At 35.8% G+C, this 21,185-nt stretch overlaps 1 protein-coding gene and 1 pseudogene across 3 annotated transcripts; both read right to left on the reverse strand.

The window, feature by feature from the left end:
- LOC129422715 (uncharacterized) overlaps positions 1-10,683 on the reverse strand; it is a 25,126-nt pseudogene extending 14,443 nt beyond the window's left edge.
- On the reverse strand, positions 3,978-12,747 carry LOC129422699 (uncharacterized). 3 transcript variants are annotated; one of them, XM_055178788.2, is made up of 3 exons: positions 12,525-12,747; positions 6,664-6,875; positions 3,978-5,556 (listed from the first exon to the last, which is right to left on the reverse strand). In XM_055178788.2, the coding sequence occupies exons 2-3, from the start codon at positions 6,749-6,751 to the stop codon at positions 4,607-4,609; spliced, it is 1,038 nt and encodes a 345-aa protein (XP_055034763.2). In that variant the 5' UTR covers positions 6,752-6,875; positions 12,525-12,747; the 3' UTR covers positions 3,978-4,606. The 3 variants fall into 3 exon arrangements, with proteins under 3 accessions (XP_055034763.2, XP_073712700.1, XP_055034741.2); XM_073856599.1 differs by lacking the exons at positions 6,664-6,875; positions 12,525-12,747 and adding an exon at positions 10,552-10,684; XM_055178766.2 differs by lacking the exons at positions 3,978-5,556; positions 6,664-6,875; positions 12,525-12,747 and adding exons at positions 8,870-10,182; positions 10,552-10,689.
- Positions 12,748-21,185: the final 8,438 nt, after the last annotated feature.

A 21,185-nucleotide genomic window follows, 5' to 3' on the forward strand; every position in this document is an offset into this window, starting at 1 on the left:
CTTTTTTTTCAGTGTACAGTGTATGTATGGTTTATAATATGATGTATAACATTGTATAACTGATAATCATTTTTTACAGTTATTGATTGAAACGTCATACATATAGTCAATTGTAATTGCTTTTAGGCTTTCTTCTTCTTTGGTTATTATGTAATTAAATGCACTTAAAAACTCTTACTCTTTGTGAATTCTTTTTACAAGTTAATTTTTAGGTGAAGACATCAAATAGACGAGGTGCATTTAGTTTGTTCTGAAGTGATTTTATCCTGCTGGTTTTATTTGGGAACTGTTGCTTGCATATATCTGCCGTTTGAAGTAAATTCCTCTGTCTAATCTGCACTACTATAAGAACAAACACATTCATCTTCTTTCCAAAACGTTGCAGATGAGGTTTTATTTAATAAAGACATGTTGCCAGAATGCAGAAGTTGTTGTGTGAAATACTAACAAGAAACCATATTAATGTTCACAAATTTTATTCCATTTGTTTACTTGCCAAGTAGACATCGCTCTTACAAAATGATTTTAATTACAGTACACATTTATTGTGATTCTACTGTGAATTTCTACATTTTTATTGATATATTGGACATTTCAGTCACTGGCCTTATAAAATTAATCATGCATTTACTACAAATAAAAACAAAGTATGATATTTAAAAGACAGAAAATTTAATTCATAAATGGATGTAGAAACTACTGCACGGATCAGCTTTTTGGCTCCTCTCCAGTATGAATGCACCTTTGATTTCTGAAGTTTGTTTTCCATGATAAACTCTTTTAACACTTTTGGCACACTTATGGTTTCTCTCCAGTGTGAGTGCTCAAATGCCTCTTAAGGGTAGCTGAATTTGAAAAACTGTTTTCACACTGATCACAAGCGAACGATTTCTCTCCAGTGTGTCTTTTCATGTGCTGTTCAAGCAGTGTTTTTGTTACATAAGACTTTTCACAGTAAAGGCATGCAAATGGTTTCTCTTCAGCATGAACTCTCATGTGTGACTTGAGTTGACAAGAAGTTGGAAATCTCTTTTCACACTGAAGACATGCGAATGGTTTCTCTCCAGTGTGAGTTATCATGTGTGACTTAAGGATATATGTATCCCTGAAACCGTTCCCACACAGATGACACGTGAATGGTTTCTCTCCGGTGTGAATTCTTATGTGTGACGTAAGGAGATATTTATCCCTGAAACTCATGCTACACAGATGACACGTGTACATTTTCTCTCCGGTGTGAATGATCATGTGTCTTCTAAGGCATTGTTTACTACTGAAATTCATCCCACACAGATGACACGTGAATGGTTTCTCTCCGGTGTGAGTTCGTATGTGTGCTTTAAGGAGATAGTTATGACTGTAACTCTTTTCACACAGATGACATGCGAATGGTTTCTCTCCAGTGTGAATTCTTGTGTGTGCCTTAAGGGTATATTTATCCCTAAAACTTATCCCACACAGATGACACGTGAATGGTTTCTCTCCGGTGTGAAGGCTTGTGTGCCGTACAAGCGCTGCTTTGGTTCGATAACGCTTTTCACACTGATTACAGGCGTAAGGTTTCTCTCCAGTGTGAATTGTCATGTGTATTCTACGGTTTAGTTCACAACTGAAATTCTTCCCACAGAGATGACATGCGAATTGTTTCTCTCCATGTTGAGGTTTCTTGTGACCCACAGGGCGTCCAACTTTCCTAAAACTCTTTTCATACTTCATGTCCCCTGTTCTCCGAGTTCCTTTCTGGTTTCTTTTTACATTCTGGTGTTTCTCATCAGCTTCAGTGTCCTTTACTGAAATAAACAGTGTCAGTTGTTAAAACAGTACCAATTAAGTGTCAAAAAATAATGTAGTATTTTATTTCCTCTGAGCTTTTTCAGATTTTGTGCATTTGTTTAAATACTGAATAAAACTCGAATAGTCTTTTTTACAAATAATTTTGTGCTAAATACTTTTAAAAGTTTAGTGTTTAGTCCATTTTGTATCATTCAGATAATATTTTGATTGTTTAATGAAGACGGAAACAATTTTATAAAATATATAGAGATAGATATTGAAATATAGATGGACTATTATAAAATCTATTTCTCTACCGCTTAATTCACTGAATTCAATCTTTATCATTCCCCAACCATGAATAATAAAAATGAAAAATAGCCACCAACCTATTTGTTCCTCAGTATCTTCATCCTTTATTCTGCATGGTTGTGGATCTGTCATCTTCTCAAGCTCCTCTTTCAACAGCATCAACATTATGTCATGAAGATTTCCAGCATTTATTGGTGAATTGTTGTAGGAGGAGCTTAATTTAATCACTCAGTCACTTTCACTTTATGGGTGTGGCTGGAAATTTTGGAGAGGCTTTGTCAGTAAAACATTCATAGAGGAATCTGTTTCAGGATTTAATCTGTCCAGTTCTTTGGTTTAAGTCAGATACACTATAAAAAACCAAACGCATCCTATAGTCAAGACATATTTTTTTTAAATTATACTTAAGAGTTTAAGTGCAAAAAAGAGAAAATATTCATCTGCTACATGTAAAAATTCTTAGAAAGACACCAAAAATGAATGACAATGCATTGATACACCGTTATATAGAAAAACTTTAAAGTGCAATTAAGTTTATGCAGTTTTTAGTCATGTAATACTTAAATTATATTTCTGAGCACTTAAAATATACTTGTGGACTCTCAGTTCCAGATAACTAACTTGTTCTGTACACTGTAAAAACTGTTACTTGGATCTAACTCAATAAAATTAACATTTTCCAACTACTTTTTGTAAGTTTATTGAACTAACTGATATTTTGAGTAAGGACAACTTAATATGGATTAATATTGATCTCAATGAATGTGAAAATATTAAGTAGCATTTTAAGAAAAAGACAAATAAATTCAGTACAACCGATGTAAAAAATATCAGCACAGACTTAATTAAAATAGGTAACATTTAAATAAAAAAATACTAGTTAATGTCTTCTGATTTAATAATTCATTTTATTATTATTATATTATTTATGGGTTGTTGTTGTTCTTTTATTCCATTAGATGAGGGCACGAAACGTTTATTCAATCGACGCACCCACTCTGTTTCGTTTGGGCAGCTTTAAAGCGCAACATACTTCACAATGGTAACTACAAAACTCAAAAGACGAAACAGAAACTCTTCCAAATCTCGAAGATAAATGAACATTAAACACTAACAAGTCTTTCTTTTTAGTTAAAAACACATTAAATAGAGTTAAAATTCAAATTATACTCTCCAAATGCAGTCCCATGCAAAGCATGCTGGGAACTACGAGTCCACTGCCTTAGTTATGTTTAATAATAAAATCATTAGTTTAAACACAAAATTATTAAGTTAATTTCCTTCTTACAAATTTAAGTGGATTATACATGATGAATGAAGTTAAATTTACTCAATGATGTGTTCATTTAGAATTGCTCAAATTATTCAAATTATTATGTTATTTTAACTCATATTTTGATTAAAAAATAAGAATTTAATTTTTTTTAACACATTTTACTCATTTTATTTTTGTTAAATCTACTAAGGCACAGAAACACTTTGTACAGTGTACCTGAATTCTGTGTTTTAAACTTTAATATTTGAAAGTTGTGTTTTAAAATTTGATCAGAGGTATAAAGTAATGAAGTAGGCTATGTTTACTCACTACTCAAGTACCTGTAATATAGCAAAATATATGAAATGGATTTCAAAAGTATGATATTATGCTTTATAATATAGTAAAGTAAAAGAAAAACACAAGTTTGAAAATGTCCTTTTAAAAGCAACAGTACTTTACACTGCATGCCTTATTTAAATAACAAACATTTGCTTTGTGAGTAAATTTACATGAGATCTAGGAAATCAATGTGATGAATTGGGTGTAAATGAGAACTATCAGTCTGGAATAATGAGGTTTATCAACAGCTCTATTAACACTGATGTGACTGAAATAAAAACATTTCATGACCGCTCTGTTAACATTGTTGGGTGATTTTTTCAACCTTTAAAGAAAATCAACAAAAAGCAGATTTCAATCTCAGTAAATGTTAACTTTCTACATTTTTGGTCTCCAGTCAATCCAGAGCTATCATCTAAAGATCAAAGTGACGTTTTTGTAGAACAATGGATTGAGGGGGAGTGTGATGGAGAAACTACTTACAAAACGTGTTTTTATAAAAAAGAATCCGTATTCTGTATCAAGATCTGCATTGCCGGAAGCTAGTTATTTTAGTTTATAAAGTTTTAAATATGGATATTTCTACAACAACACCGCACGGATTACCCTCAGAAGACCTTTGTTTATCATCCTGGAGTTGTTTGGGTTTGTTTTGTGAAGGATGGATGCACATTTTTTGGATGTAAAAGACGTGGACCCCATAACTTCACATTTGATTAACTGAAAGATCTAAAACATTTTCTAAAATATCTGAAAATGTGTTCGTCTGAAAATGATGGACATGTGCGTTTCGGGGTGAGTAAATATAATTTTTGGCCGAACTATTCCTTTAAGGTTGCTTGTAGTTAAGAAACTCTTTTTCACACTGTTGACATGCAGATTTCTCTCAGGTGTGAACTTTCATGTGTTCTTTAAGGTAGAAAATCACTTTCCAGACTCTTGGCATGTGAAAGGTTTCTCTCCAGTGTGAACTCTCATGTGTCTTTTCAGATGGCTTGTTCCTGAAAAAGTATTTCCACACTGTTGACACATGAGTTTCTCTCCAGTGTGAACTTTTGTGTGTTCATTAAGGTTACCACCCGTGGTAAAACTCTTACCACACAGTTTACATTTGTATGGTTTCTCTCCAGTGTGTATTCTCATATGTCTTTTCAGGTGGGTTGTTCCTGAAAAACTCTTTCCACACTCCTGGCATGTGAATGGTTTCTCTCCAGTGTGAGTTTTCATGTGTTCATTAAGGTTACCAACCCTGGTAAAACTCTTTTCACACAGTTTACAGTTGTATGGTTTCTCTCCAGTGTGAATTCTCATGTGACTTTTCAGGTGGCTTACACCTAAAAAAGTATTTCCACACTGTTGACACATAAATGGCTTCTCTCCGGTGTGAGTTTTGATGTGTTCATTAAGGTTACCATTGGTTGTAAAACTCTTTTCACACAGTTTACATGTGAATGGTTTTTCTCCAGTGTGAGTTCTCGTGTGTCTTTTCAGGTTGTTTGCTTCTGAAAAACTTTTTTCACACTGGCTACATTTGAAAGGTTTCTCTCTAGTGTGAATTCTCATGTGTCTCTTAAGTTCAGTTGATTCTGTAAAACTTTTATCACACAGATGACATGCGAATGGTTTCTCTCCAGTGTGAATTTTCATGTGCCTCTTGATTCCTGATGAACTGGTGAGGTTTGTTCCACACCGATGACATGTAAATGCTTTCTCTCCGGTGTGATATTTAACTTGGCTTGCTCCTGAAAATCTATTTCCACTCTTTTTGTTTTCTTTTCTCAGAGTTCCTTTTTGTGAAACATTAGGTTTTGTATGAAGTTTCTCATCTGCTTCATTCACTTCAGCTTGACTCTCCTTATTCACTTCCATCATATCTAAAATCAACACAGTGAACTGTTAGAAATGACAAATCAGTAGTGATAAAACAACTGAATGTACAAAAACAACATGTCACGTTATTAGGAGTGGCACAGTTCACAAAGTCCACGGTTCGGTTCGTATCACAGATTTATGGTCACGGTTTATGTACGGTTGTTTTTTCTTTTAATCGTTAACACTCTAGAAACAAGCGTGAGGGTACGCGCAGCAAAAATTACACCAACACTGAGTGGGCGGTAGTGTGCGTTAAGTGCACAAGACCCCATTTCTCTTGGCGGTGTGTACGTCAACTTTTGTAACTTTGCACACGGCTCCGCAACCTAAGAAGCACGAGTTCCCGGCGAATCTAGCCGAGCATGACGTCTCATTACACCGGCACCCAGTCTGTGCATCCAGTATAAACACCTCCCCAAAATGAGGCTTGCACTGTGGAGCCAGACGAAAGTATACAAGGCCTCGTGGTAACTTACGGGCACAAGGCTACACTGCGCATGCGTCAAACCATGCGACACCCACTCTTCGAACCAATACAAGCGAACCGAACTGTTTTCCAGCTGCAGTCCACTCTCTGTTGATCTCCCCCACATTTTTGAATAGGTTTTATTTCACAATCCTCTCCAGGGTGCGATTATCCCTATTGCACACTTTTTTCTACAACATATTTTCCTTCCCTTCGCCTCTCTATTAATGTGCTTGGACACAGAGCTCTGTGAGCAGCCAGCCTCTTTAGCAATGACCTTTTGTGTCTTTCTCTCCAAGGTGTCCATGGTCGTCTTTTGGACAACGGTCTAGTCAGCAGTCATCCCCATGATTGTGTAACCTTTTGAGTTAATTAGCTGATTAGAGTGTGGCACCAGTTGTCTTCAATATTGAACCTTTTCACAATATTCACTTTTTTTGAGATACTGAATTTGGGATTTTTCTTAGTTGTCAATTATAATCATCAAAATTAAAAGAAAAAAAAAACCATTTGAAATATATCAGTCTGTGTGTAATAATATTCTAAATATATGACCAGCACCTGTACATAGGCTAGAGAAAATGAATTTATTTTGTATTATTCCTCAACCATCAAAGATGAAGATTGAAAAATATCCACCAACCTATTTGTTTCTCAGTATCTTCATTCTTTATTCTGCATGGTTGTGGATCTGTCATCTTCTCAAGCTCCTCTTTCACCAACATCAACATTATGTCATGACGATTTCAGTTGTCACACATGGAGTGATTTCTCTGTGTGTTTGACTCCAGCATTTATTGGTGGATTGTTGTAGGAGAAGCTTCACTGAAGGTCTCAATCACTCTATGGGTGTGGCTGGAGATTTAAAAAAGCTTTATCAGTAAAACATTCATAGAGGTATGTTTTTCAGTATTTAATCTGTCCAGTTTATGTCAGATACACTAAAAATATCCCTATATAAAAAGAAGATCAAGATAAAAAAATGCAATTACTTCTAAATTACTAAAGTAAGTCCAAGTTGATTATATTTAGTTAGTTTTTTATTATTTGTAACATAACATATTTATATTATATTTAAGTGCAGAATGTGTAATTATTTATCTGTAAGTCTTGCCGGTAAATCCAGTTCCTTGATTAGTAGTAAATTGCCATCAGCAGCATTCAATACACAAAGCCGTAGTTCCTTGACAAGCTGGGCCATATTGCATACTATCACCAGCGACACGTCCAACAAGTCAACAACCCCAAACACCCAAGCAAGGAGGCCAAATCTTGGTTCCAAACTCAAATTATTGAGGTAATGGAGTGTCCAGCTCAATCCCCTGATCTCTACCCCATTAAAAACTTTTAGGGTGACATAAAAAAATGCAGTTTCTGAAGAAAAACATTGATAGGCACTTTGAATCCTGGGCTGAAAGTTGGTTGACTTGATTTGTCACAGATGTGCAGCAGTTATCAACAACAATTAAACATTACCAAGTCTTTGTCTTTACAAAATAAAACTAAAATAACAGCATCACGCAAAGCATGAACTATATGTTATGGCGTAATAGCACTTTTGGGAGTACTTCGACTCGGCACAGTAACACCCTCCCTCTCCCAATATGAGAGTGAGAAGGGGAGCTGACTTTTCAGGTGAGTCGAAGTACTCCCAAAAGTGCTATTACGCCATAAAATATAGTTCCTCTTTTAAATCCGCTTAGAAAAGCGCTACGTTTTATTTTGTACCACCAAACTTGCTCGTATAACTACTCGTCTTAAATAGGAAAAACGTTGATGTGTTTGGTCACTTCTAACTTTATCTCTAAATGGTAGCATTGAATGCATGGGGCTAAGCTAAATGCTATCGAAGCGTCGCAGCGCGCTCCAGCGCTTACGTGCACGCACACAGATGATAGAGGGATTTATCAACTCTTCTTAGTTAAGGTAATAACATATTTTAATATTGAAAATGAGTAGACTATTCCTTTAAGTGCACTGCTATTTTTTGAACTCAACTATTAATGCTAAGATAACAGTGTTGTGTGCTGAACAGATTCAAAGCATATGACAAGCATTTTAGTGGTCATACAGTTATAACTTTTATTACTGGGGTCAGCATCACATGTAAACGATAATCAAGGAAAACATTTGTAAAATGATCTGATGTAAATAGAAACAGTCATATAATATCTGAATAAAAAAATAACACTGCATATGTTTTTAGCTACCCAGTGTCATGAGGTTTCGTGATATAGTCACATAATTTTTTGATTCTTTTATTCGTGATCGCACAACGAATTCCTGTTTTCGTGTGATTATCATGCATTGGTTACTCAACTGCTTTTTCATATTTTTAAACCATTGTTGCTTCGGTTTAGGGTTAGATTTGGTGCTTGCATTAGGATGTCACTTTATATATTGGTTTATACTATTTTTTCTGATTTATTTTTTATATGTCACCTGGTGTTAGAGTTGGGTTTGGGTAGGGATGTCATTTTATGTAAATCTAACCCTGAACCGAAGCGACAGTGGTAAAAAAAAATAGGACAATACAGTTGAGTAACGGTAACCAATACGTGATAATCACACGAAAACAGGAATTCGCCGCACGGTCACGAAAAAACACGGAAATTCGTGATATCATCATTAAAAAAGAATCAAAAAACTACTTGACTATATAACAAAATTTCGTGAGACTGGGCTGGTTTTTAACTATTTGAAGAGGGTCTAGGAAATAGACACCAAACGAACATGAAACAGAAGCTCAGTAATAAAGTAATGCTTGACACATCAGAACTGTTTTCACAATTGAAACACATAACATCTCTTGAGTGTGAATTTTGGATGTAATTTCAAGTCCACACACAGCAGCCCCTGCGGCCAAAAACTCTTTCCACAAGCAGTTCACAACTACAGCTTTACATCTGAAAGTCCACTCATGACCACTCGTGTGGATCTTCTGATTCAATGTCATAATAAACTCATAACTGCACAGAAGAGTTGAATGTCTTTTCTTCAGAATGTAAGCGCTGGTGATTTCTAAGACTTGATTCCAACATAAAACACTGAGGACAAACGGTTTCTCTCCAGTGTGAAGTCTCATGTGTAAACTAAGGTCAGTTTTTCTTCTGAAACTCTTTCCACGGTGATGGCATGTGAATGCTTTCTCTCCGGTGTACACTATCATGTGTCTCTAAAGAGTGCCTTCACTTGTGAAACTTTTTACAATGAAGACACGCATGACGTTTCTCTCCAGTGTGAATTTTCATGTGTTTCTTAAGAGCGCCTTGACTTCTGAAACTCTTTCCACACTGAAGACATGAGTGAGGTTTCTCTTCACTGTGAATTGTCATGTGTGTTTTAAGGTTAATTTTACTTCTGAAACTTTTTTTACACTCAAGGCACGTGAACGGTTTCTCTCCAGTGTGAATCCTTGTGTGTATCTTAAGGGTAATGTTTAGTGAAAAACTCTTTCCACATTGATGACAAGTGTAAGGTTTCTCTCCGGTGTGAACTCTCATGTGTTTCTTAAGGTTACCTTTATCTCTAAAACTCTTACCACAATGTTGACACGTGTAAGGTTTCTCTTCAGTGTGAACTCTCATGTGTTTCTTAAGGTTACTTGCAGTTGTAAAACTGCTTCCACACTCATGGCACGTGTGTGGTTTCTCTCCACTGTGAATTCTTGTGTGTCTCGTAAGGTCACTTGAAGTTTTAAAACTCTTTCCACACTGTTGACACATGTAGGGTTTTTCTCCGGTGTGAATTCTCATGTGTTTCTTAAGGCTAGATTCAACAGCGAAACGCTTTCCACACAGATGACAGGTGTAAGGTTTCTCTGCAGTGTGAATTTTCAAATGTCTCTTAAGGTTACCTACAGATGTAAAACTGTTTCCACACTCATGGCACACATGTGGTGTTTCTTCAGCGTGAATTCTCAGGTGAGCCTCAAGTTTACTTTTATCTCTAAAACTCTTTCCACACTGTTGACATGTGAAAGGTTTCTCCTCACTGTGAGTCCTCTTGTGATCTTCAGGGCGTTCATCTTCACTGAAACTATTTTCACACTTTATGTCTTCTGTCTTCAGAGTTTCTTTCTGTGAAACATTATGATTTATTTTTACAATCTGATGTTTCTCATCCACTTCAGCTTGACTCTCCTCTTTCACTTCTATCAAATCTAAAATGAAGACAGTAAATAGTTAAAAATGATAAACCAGAGTGACAAAACACTTTTGAGATTCAATGACAAAAGCAACATGTCATGTAATATTTATGTGAAGTACATTATGTCATTTCTATTGTTAATATCTGCTCTTGTAGTTTAACTGTAGTAGAACATTGCATGGAGATCACAGTCATTCAATCCACTGAAGGTTGCTTTGGATAAAACTCTTTACCTGATGTTTCAATCTAATTCTACTGAATCTATTATAGAAGCAGAAAGTTATCATCTCATGGATTTTAGTTTATTTTCCCCTCATGTTCCTCAATGTTTTTATAATTATTCCTCAACCATCAATAATAAAGATTGAAAATAGACACCAACCTATTTGTTTCTCAGTATCTTCATCCTTTATTCTGCATGGTTGTGGATCTGTCATCTTCTCAAGCTCCTCTTTCACCAGCATCAACATTATGTCATGAAGATTTCAGTTGTCACACATGGAGTGATTTCTCTGTGTGTTTGACTCCAGCATTTATTGGTGGATTGTTGTAGGAGGAGCTTCACTGAAGGTCTCAATCACTTTATGGGTGTGGCTGGAGATTTTAGAGAGGCTTTGTCAGTAAAACATTCATAGAGGTAGGGGTGCACCGAAATTTCAGCAGACAAAAAATTCCGGCAGAAAATGGCATTCGGTTTCAGGCCAAAATAAAAAAAACGAAAATGAACGTCTCCCCCTAATCCTTGAGCAAGCGCTTAGATTTCCTCCTCCCTACTCCCCCAGAAGCACTCACAATGAGTACGTTTACATGCACAGAATAAGCGGATAACTATCAAAAATCTGTATTATAGAAAACTGTTTTCATGCGTTTACATGTAAATCAATAAGCCGGCTATGCAGAAAAACTGCCTTTACATGGGACTTGAAGAATTATCAGTTTTCTCGCAGGCAGTGACATCACCACCTATAGTACATAACAGTTGATCAAAAAGCCAACTGCATATCTGTCTTAAGCTGTACTGTTGTATCTCTTCTCGTGTCTGCAGAACCTGTAAAGGTAACATGAGCTTCTATTTTAACAGTTTCTCTGCCAACTGCTTTAGTAGAGCGGAGACTTTTATGCGTTACTTTGCCCCATTTTCCACATGTGACGTTAATCTTTCATACCAGGAGAAATGCGCAAATGGACAAAACTGTTAGAAAGCCGGTTAAGGTGTTTACATGCCACACGAAATCGGCGTAATGAGCAAAAAACTACCTGTGCCGATCGGTTTTTGCGCCGTTTATGGGCTTTTCCCGATAAAGGAAACCGTTTTACGCGTTTACATGACACCACACATTATCAGTTTATTAAGCATAATCGGCGTAAGACTGTGCATGTAAATGCACTCATTGTACTTTTATCGATCCAAGCCAGGGTGTGCTTTCGCCATTAGGATGTGACCGTTTTGAACAAAAGCAGGAATAAAAGCGCTCACTTAACTCTAGACCTATCGTAAAGTTTGTGTTTTTATTCACAGTTTTGTTTAATGCGCAATGACACAGCCCAGCAAACACAGAACGTTCCCCTATTGTTCACACATGGTTCACATTTGGTTAGTTTTTTTGGAAAGTAAATAAGAATGTTCTCTGTAGGTTATATTAAAAATAACTAAAAGAGAACATTCCAAGAACGGTTCCTGTAGGTTTTTTAAGATAAAGGGATGCAAACGTTTACGTGATTCATGTGTAACTTAATGTAATGTGTTATAATGTCTGTGTGACCACCATTAAATTAGCTGTATTCTATATATTAGGCATAAGGTTTTTTTAGTGAAAGTGTATCACGTCTGTGCTCATCAAGACATGAAGACTCTGGAGTGGAACAAAAGAAGGATGATGGGGTGTATATTCCAATAGACACTTAAAACATTAAGGTAAATTGAATGTTGAGGTTCACGTAGGCATCTTTGTATTTATATACACAACATTAGGGGTGCACCGATAAATGCATATAAACACTTATAATACGTGGGCGATAACTATTCTGAATCGCACAGCCAATATTCTTCACAGCTATTTCGTGTACTACGGCTGTTGATCAGTGACTATGGTCCTTATCGATCAAATTTTTTTTAATTTTACCAGAGATTTAAAGTAATGAAGTACTTTTACTCACTACTCAAGTAACTGTACTACTATATCAAAGTGTAAGAAATGTAGTGGGTTTAAAAGTATGACGTTATAATACAGTAAAAGAAAAACACAAAGTACATCCTTTGCAACAGTACTTAGTACTTTACACCTGCATTTTACAAGCATCATCCTATTTAAAAAAATCACAAACATTTGTGTAGCCCCTATTCTACAAACTTACCTGAAACAGTCCGAAGTAATAACGAGTCACCTCCTCGCGGTAAAAATGCGGGCAGTACTTCTGATTGCAGGCAAGATTTTCGTTTTTAAATCCTCCAAGAAACGCGAAAATCACGTCTTTTCTCCTCATAAATTTCCCTCGTCTCGTCTCTTCTTCTTCTCTTATAACGGCGGTTGGCATCCAGTTTAAAGGCGCATTAGCGCCCCCTCTGCTCCGGAGCGTGGATCTGATGATACTTTCAGTTTTCCTTACTCCCAGATTACTTCTCGATTATACAAATAAATAAATAAAACCACATGAACCCAAATACACACATACAAAAATATATACTTACTTATATACGTTTTTTAATAACATTTCCTAAATGTTCTCTTACTTTGTTTTCCTGTACACTACTTTTATCCATTCATAATTTCTCCCTTATGTTACCTTATGTTAAAGCAAACTCTACCTAGGAAAATTTGATTGGATTAAAGTCTCTTTTGGCCAATGCAAAACAAAGTTTTTAACAATCACCTAACATTCAACAACCCAAAATGATTTTAGACACATTTTTCACATGCACATCACAATAAAAACTCTAATATAGGAAAGTTGCTATACATACAAAATAAAACATTTTATCATACATTCATCTTTAGTAAATATAGAAAATTACAAATATTTACATCAGGCTTACATTTGCTTTGTGAGTAAATTTACATGATAGCTTAAGAAATCACTGAATACTGAATTAAGTGAAACTATTTAGGCCTACTATGTTTTTCCCTCAATTTAGACAAATTAATACATACCTCTCTTTTCTTAATGATTCCCTTAATCGATGTACAATGCCTCGTGAATGTTAGCATTTAGCCTAGCACCATTTATTCATTAGGATCCAAACAGGGATGAATTTAGAAGCCAGAAAACACTTGCATGTTTTCCCTATTTAAAGACTGTTATATGATAGTTAAACAAGTAAGTATGGTGACACATAATAAAATATGGTGATTTTCTAAGCAGATAAAAACGTATAACTATTAAATGGGGAAAGAGCACACTGCGTTCCAAATTATTATGAACATGACATTTTTGTTGATTTTTCCAATACAGTCAGTAAGTTTACAAATTTTATTTTACCCTCAACAGTTGACAGTGTGGATGTTATTCTATGTAAATGAAATTAAAATGTTAAAAGACAATCTATACTTTGAAAAATATGCAAAATATGCTGTTCCAAATGATTAAGCAAGTTGTAGTACAATATGGGTATGAAAAAAATATCTTTCTGGGAAAGAATATGCATTATCTTAAAAAATCAAATTATTTTCTAAAAATGTTCATGTTGAGGGTAAAATAAAATTTGTAAACTTACTGACTGTATTGGAAAAATCAACAAAAATGGCATGTTCATAATAATTTGGAACACGGTGTAAACCTTTTTCAGTTTTTTCCTTCAGATTTTGGTTACCAGAATGCTTTGCATGATGACCTTATTTTATAGTTTTATTCTGTAAAGACAAAGACTTGTTTATAGTTAATGTTCATTTAACTTTGAACAAACTGTTGCCAGTAAATAACCTAAACTTAAATCTACAGTAAGTTACTGGCAAACATCTTCCAATAATACTGTAATTTCTACAGACATTTTTAACAGTGTTAAATAAGTAAATAAACATGTTTAGCACTTTATTCACTTTTATTAGTACAATGCTATTTTTTTAAACACAACTATAAATGCTAAGATAACAGTGTTCTGTGTGCCGAACAGATTCAATAAGAATCAAATCCTTTTGGTGGTCATACAGTAATAACTTTTTATTATACTGGGGTCATCATCACTTCACATGTAATTAATAATCAAGAAAAAAACATTTCTAAAATGATCTGATGTAAATAGAAACAGTGATGGAATAACTAAATAAAAAATTAACACTGCATATGTTTTTGACTATTTGAAGAGGGTCTGGGGTCATATAGACCCCCAAATGACCTTAAGCGCAATAATAAAGTAATGCTTGACACATCAGAACTGTTTTCACAATCGAAACACAAAAGATCTCTTGAGTACGAATTTTTGCATGTAATTTCACACTCAAAACACACATGAGCTTTGCAGCCCCAACAGCCAATGGGTTTCTCTCAAGTGTGGGTTATCATGTGTCTCTTAAGAGTGCATTTACTACTGAAATATTTTCCACACTGAAGACATGCATGAAGTTTCTCTCCGGTGTGAACTCTCATGTGTTTCTTTAAGTTACCTGCAGTTGTAAAACTCTTTCCACAGTCATGGCATGCGTGCGGTTTTTCTCCGGTGTGAATTCTTGTGTGTCTCGTAAGGTCACTTAAACATATAAAACTCTTTCCACACAGATGACAAGTGAATGGTTTCTCTCCAGTGTGAATTCTCATGTGTATCCTATGGGTAAATTCAACTGTGAAACTCTTCCCACACAGATGACACATGAACGGTCTTTCTCCGGTGTGAACTATCGAATGCTTTTTAAGGGTACCCACAAATTTATAAAACAACTTTAAAGCGTAATCAAGTTGAAGTTGTTTTTAGTCATGAAATAAAATATACTGCATTTGGTGACTCTCAGACCATTATATTTAAAGTTCACCCAAAAATGTTGTTACAAATTTCTTTGTTCTGATGAACATGATTGAAGATATTTTGAGGAATTATTCTGAGGAATTTGAGGAGCCCCATTCATACAAAGTTGATATGGTCGTCCAACCTTATACACTAGACCAGAGTTTTTAATAAGGACCTGAGTTCTTTTATTAATCTTTGAATCATGTCTTCCAATACTAATTAGTCTAGAGAATCATTTTTATGCATGCAGTCTGTTTACTTATAGCACATGAATTGTTTATGAATTACTTTTAAACTGCAAAACACACTCACAAATAAACATTTAAAGAAAATATATACTGCATTGAATGTTATTAAATGGAAAACCTGTATGTAAATTAAATGAAATATATCAGGTACTGAAATTTAACAATGTAAATAAAAACAAAAATAAATTATATCAAAACAACCATCTGTGTGTTGCCTTACTTTTAACAGTAACTAAACACTTTTACAGTATCACTACAGGATTGTCAATATTACATCACTATCTGAATGTATTTAACTTATTTAAATTAAATATCATATAATCATATAATTGGAATATAATCAAAAAGTTTATTTATTTCAGTAATTCCATTCAAAATGTGAAACTTGTATATTATATTCATTCATTACACACAGGCTGATATATTTCAAATGTTTATTTCTTTTAATTTTGATTATTATAACTGACAACTAAGGAAAATCCCAAAATCAATATCCAAAAAAGAGGTCATTGCAAAAGAGGCTGGCTGTTCACAGAGCTGTGTGTCCAAACATATTAATAGAGAGTTTTTTTTGTGTACTTTTAAATTGACTGTTGTAAACATTAACTTTGTTGGAATGTCTCTCTCATACACCCTCACGCATCAAATTTGTTTTTTAAAATTTCCCAGAGAAGTACTTTTACTCACTACTCAATTATGAAAATGTTGTGGATTTCCAACCCCTGAAAAACTCTTTCCACAAGCAGTTCACAACTTATGATAGAGAAATATTTAGTGTTTTATCATTATAAATGTTTTATATGGTATACTTTTAATGTGTTATACGTTTAATTTCTAAATGAATTGGGTTATCTCTCTGTTGCTTTCACATGTTTTTCCACAGCTAGGCCTGGATGTGTGACCTTGGTAAGAATAGCAAGCTGTATGATGCGCTAGAAAACAAAGGCACTGTGTTTTACCAGCAATGAGTGTAGAGAACTTAAAGGTTGCAAAGATACAGGCACAGAACACGCAGTTTGGGCTAGTAAACGGGGGTACTATACACTCTAAAAACAAACGGTGCTATATAGCACCAAAAGTGGCTCTTTGCTCGTAATCATAGAAGAACAGTTTTTAGTGCCACACAGCACCGGTGAAGCACCTGTGTGGAACCATATAGTGCTATGTAGAACCATGTGTGGTGCTATATGGCCCCTATTTGGTTCTACACAGGTGCAACACAGGTGCTTCACCGGAAAAACTCATTGGTCTTTGTCATTATCATTTTGCCAATGCAGGTGTACACCTCATGACCAGTATTGTGTTCTAGAGCTTTATAACACAATTCTTTAATAAAATACTTTGAAGAGAATCTCAACAGTCTCTGATTCTCCTAAAGAAAATCCATGACAAACTAAAGCTTGAAACACACCAAAAGATAACCGAGATAAGACCGATTATCTTATATGTTTTCCTGTGGTGCGTGGTGTTAAAGGGACATTCCACTTTTTTGAAAAATGCTAATTTTCCACTCCCCAAACATTTGCTTGCTTCTTAAGGGCGATTTATAGTCGTGCGTAGGTCCTACGGCGTAGCTACGGCGTAGGCTATCCGTAGCCTGTGCGTAGCTCTGCGTAGCCTGACGCGCACCTCACAAATTTTCTAACAGCGCGTCGGCTCTACGCGGACCGTAAGCGCTGTGATTGGTCCACCAGAACCCCTCCCGTCAGGTAAAAAAACTGCGTCATAAGTATTTCCGTTTGAGACGGTGAAAACAAAGACGAGCCAACATCAGGAGTGATTTAACTCAAACTGAAACATAAGTCGCTGTTTATTTACTTCCATCATTGCTGGTCTTCTCAAATTATACACAACAAGTTGCTATTTCTTCTTCGTTTGTGGGTTTACTTGCTTAGCTTCTTCTTCTGTGACGACTTCTGCTGCTACTGTGGTTACACGCATGATTACTGCCAACCAGCGGTTTCGCGTGTGTTTGCACGGCGACGCACAAGTATAAATGAAAACCGACGCGGAACCTACGCCGTCGCTGCTACGCCGTAGGACCTACGCACGACTATAAATCGCCCTTTACCGTTTTGGAATCCAGTGGTGAGCTGATCTCCGGGTCTGCCGCTAGCACCTCCAGCACGGCCCAGCACAATCAATTGAATCCGATTAGACCATTAACATCGCGCCAAAAATAACCAAAGAGTTTAGATTTTTTAAAAGTTTTTATAAGCTGTCGACCTCAAAAAGCGAGCGTTTAAAGACACAAAAGTGGAAACAGGCAACTTTTCATAGTACTTCTATTAGGAAAACTGCGTCCACTAGGGGGAAACGTAGTCAGCAATCCACTTTTTTTCTCCTTAAAAGGCTGGGTTTTACGTCTCGACAGCTTATAAAAACTAATTTCTGGGTTCTTTGGCTTGTTAGCTGTACATATTGTCACACAGCAGCTTTTAGGCACTATTTTATTTTTTGTTATAAGCCAGAAATGACAAGGAGGCGGCCTCTCGCAATACAAAGTCAATGGAGATGGTTGGATTGTTCCCCCCCGGTGGGAGTGGTTTTCAAATTTGCATAACTGCACTCTGTCTCTATTCGCCATAAACCCTTACACCTGTGTGGCTTTATTGATTATACTGTGAAAACGGTAAAGTTTACTTTCTTACTGTTTGTCACATCATTTGTCATGTTTATTGTATTAGTTAATAATAAAGAGAGCAAAACAACTGCTTGTTATAGTTATTTACTGTTGTTTATGTATTAAATAATAAAAATGTGTATTGTATTTTAAATAAAAGATATCACAAAAAAAGTAGAAAATAACTGACAACAAGAATTTAAAAAATGTGTATTAACATAAATCTTTGGTGTTTACTGTCAGTATCCTTTAGCTGATTCCACTTATGCGTTTGTCTTCCCTTGCATCATGAGAAATATGAGTGAGCGAGTGTACATCAATTGTACCCTCAAAATCAAAGTGCATTGTGGGTCAAAAGTAGTGACGAATGTAAGTATTGAAGTTGTTCACTCAGCCGACACCCGATATAGTGCACTATGTAGTGATACAAGTATTACGCATTGCCCAAAAAATAGTCCCCAGCTATTGAAAGTAACCAAGGGGACTATTTTCGGGCAGTGCGTAATATCACTAATAATAATATTAATATCAGCCTTGATTATTACGCCAGTTTGAGAGTATATAGTTCATAGCCATATCTGCCTTGAAAATCGCAGCTTTTAATTTTCTGACGGTCTTAGTACACGATGTAACTACAGAAGAGTCAAGTTTTTAAAAGGAAAACTATTGAAACTCTTTGGTTATTTTTTAGTGCAATGCCAATGGTCCAATCCGAACCAATGGACTGTACTAAGCTATGCTAAAAGTGCTAGCGCCAGACCCGGAGATCAGCTGAATGGATTTCAAGAATCAAATGTTAACTCTAGGGGAGCAGGAAAATGAACATATTTTAAAAAAGTAAAGAGCGTCTAAATCTGCTCGGAAACATGGCGGAGGCGTTCCCATTGCAAAATAAGAAATATTCAACATGTTAAATATATACGAACAGAAAACCTGTTATGTGGGGCGAACCTCAAGGACCAACGCACACTCACGCTGTACTCATGTGAAACAAAATAATTACCAATAAGAAAGCGAGCTGATAAAAGACAAACCATAACAACAACTACAGTATTGGCGCAGCAGGCACAGTCCAAAGTGAGATGGACATCGGAGATATAAATTACAGTCAACAGTATTAATGACATTTCTTTATGACCGTTGTCCATCATGTTTGTTTACTGTGAAGTCACGTTTGACCGTGAGCAAATGGTTTCACTCCAGTGTGAAGTCTCATGTGTGTCTCAAGTCTACTTTGATTACTGAAAGTCTCTTCACACCAAAGACACACGTGAGGTTTCTCTACGTGGTAAATTCTTGCATGTCTCTTAAGGTTACTTGTATTTATGAATCTCTTTCCACACTGTTGACAAGTGTAAGGTTTCTCTCCAGTGTGAATTCTCATGTGAATCTTAAGGTTACTTGCAGTTGTAAAACTGTTTCCACACTCATGGCATGCATGTGGTTTCTCTCCAGTGTGAATTCTCACGTGTTTTGTAAGGTCACTTGAACATGTAAAACCCTTTTCACACTGTTGACACGTGTAAGGTTTCTCTCCACTGTGAATTCTTGAATGATTCTTAAGGTAACTTGCAGTTGTAAAACTGCTTCCACACTCATGGCACGTGTGTGGTTTCTCTCCGGTGTGAATTCTTGTGTGTCTCGTAAGGTCACTTGAACATATAAAACTCTTTCCACACTGTTGACAAGTGTAGGGTTTCTCCCCAGTGTGAATTCTTGAATGATACTTAAGGTTACCTGCAGCTGTAAAACTGTTTCCACACTCATGGCACACGTGTGATTTCTCTCCAGTGTGACTTTTCAGGTGAGTCTCAAGTTTACTTTTATATCTGAAACTCTTTCCACACTGTTGACATGTTAAAGGTTTCTCTCCAGTGTGAACTCTTATGTGTTTCATAAGTTGACTTCTATCTATGAAACTCTTGTCACAGTGATGGCATGCGTGTGGCTTTTCCCCACTGTGAGTTTTCATGTGGCGGTTAAGGTTCGTTTGAAAGGTGAAACTCTTTCCACACTGTTGACATGTGTAAGGTTTCTCTCCAGTGTGAATCCTCATGTGTGCTTTAAGGTTATCTTTTCTTCTGAAACTCTTTCCACACTGTTGACATGTGAAAGGTTTCTCCTCACTGTGAGTCCTCTTGTGATCTGTAGGGCATCCATCTTTACTGAAACTCTTTTCACACTTTTTGTCTTCTCTTCTAAGAGTTCCTATTTCTGAAACATTATGGTTTATTTTTACAATATGATGTTTCTCATCCACTTCAGCTTGACTCTCCCCTTTCACTTCTATCATATCTAAAATAAAGACAGTAAATAGTACATATTGATAAACCAGAGTGACAAAACACATTTGAGATTGTATGACAAAAGCAACATGTCATGTATCTGTTATGTGTTATCTTTCATGTGAAGTATATTATCTCATTTCAATTGTCAACGTCTGCTCCTGTAGCCCAACTGCAGCGGAGCATTACATGGAGACCACAGTCACTCAATCCACCGAAGGTTGCTTTGTATAAAACTCTTTACCTGATGTTTCAATCTAATTCTACTGAATCTATTATAGATGCAGAAAGTTATCATCTCATGGATTTTAGTTTATTTTCCCCTCATGTTTCTCAATGTTTTATGATTATTCCTCAACCATCAATAACAAAGACTGAAAAACAGACACCAACCTATTTGTTCCTCAGTATTTTCATCCTTCATTCCGCATGGTTGTGGATCTGTCATCTTCTCAAGCTCCTTTCACCAGCATCAACATTATGTCATGAAGATTTCAGTTGTCACACATGGAGTGATTTCTCTGTGTGTTTGACTCCAGAATTTATTGATAGAATGGTGTAGTGATGGTCGCTGTCGAAGCACGCTTCATGAGGCTTCGAAACATTTACGAATCTTTTGTTTCGAATCATTGGTTCGGAGCGTGTTTCAAACTGGCCAAAGTCACGTGATTTTAGCAAACGCGGCTTCATTACGTCATAACTGTTTCGAAACGTTTCAAAAATCCGATGGTTCACCACTAGGGGGAGTTGATCACATGGCCAGTGTCTAACATGGTTAGGTGACTCAGGTCAGTTTTATTATTCAAGTTCATAAAACATTCATCCTTCTGACTAATAACACTACCATTTTGTCTACTTTTTGTTTAATGACAAAAATGTGCATATTTAAAAAGGGACTTAGTTTTAATGATCTGTTTGCCCTAA

Source organism: Misgurnus anguillicaudatus, chromosome 19, assembly GCF_027580225.2.
Source record: "Misgurnus anguillicaudatus chromosome 19, ASM2758022v2, whole genome shotgun sequence".
In the NCBI taxonomy this organism is placed as follows: Eukaryota; Metazoa; Chordata; class Actinopteri; order Cypriniformes; family Cobitidae; genus Misgurnus; species Misgurnus anguillicaudatus.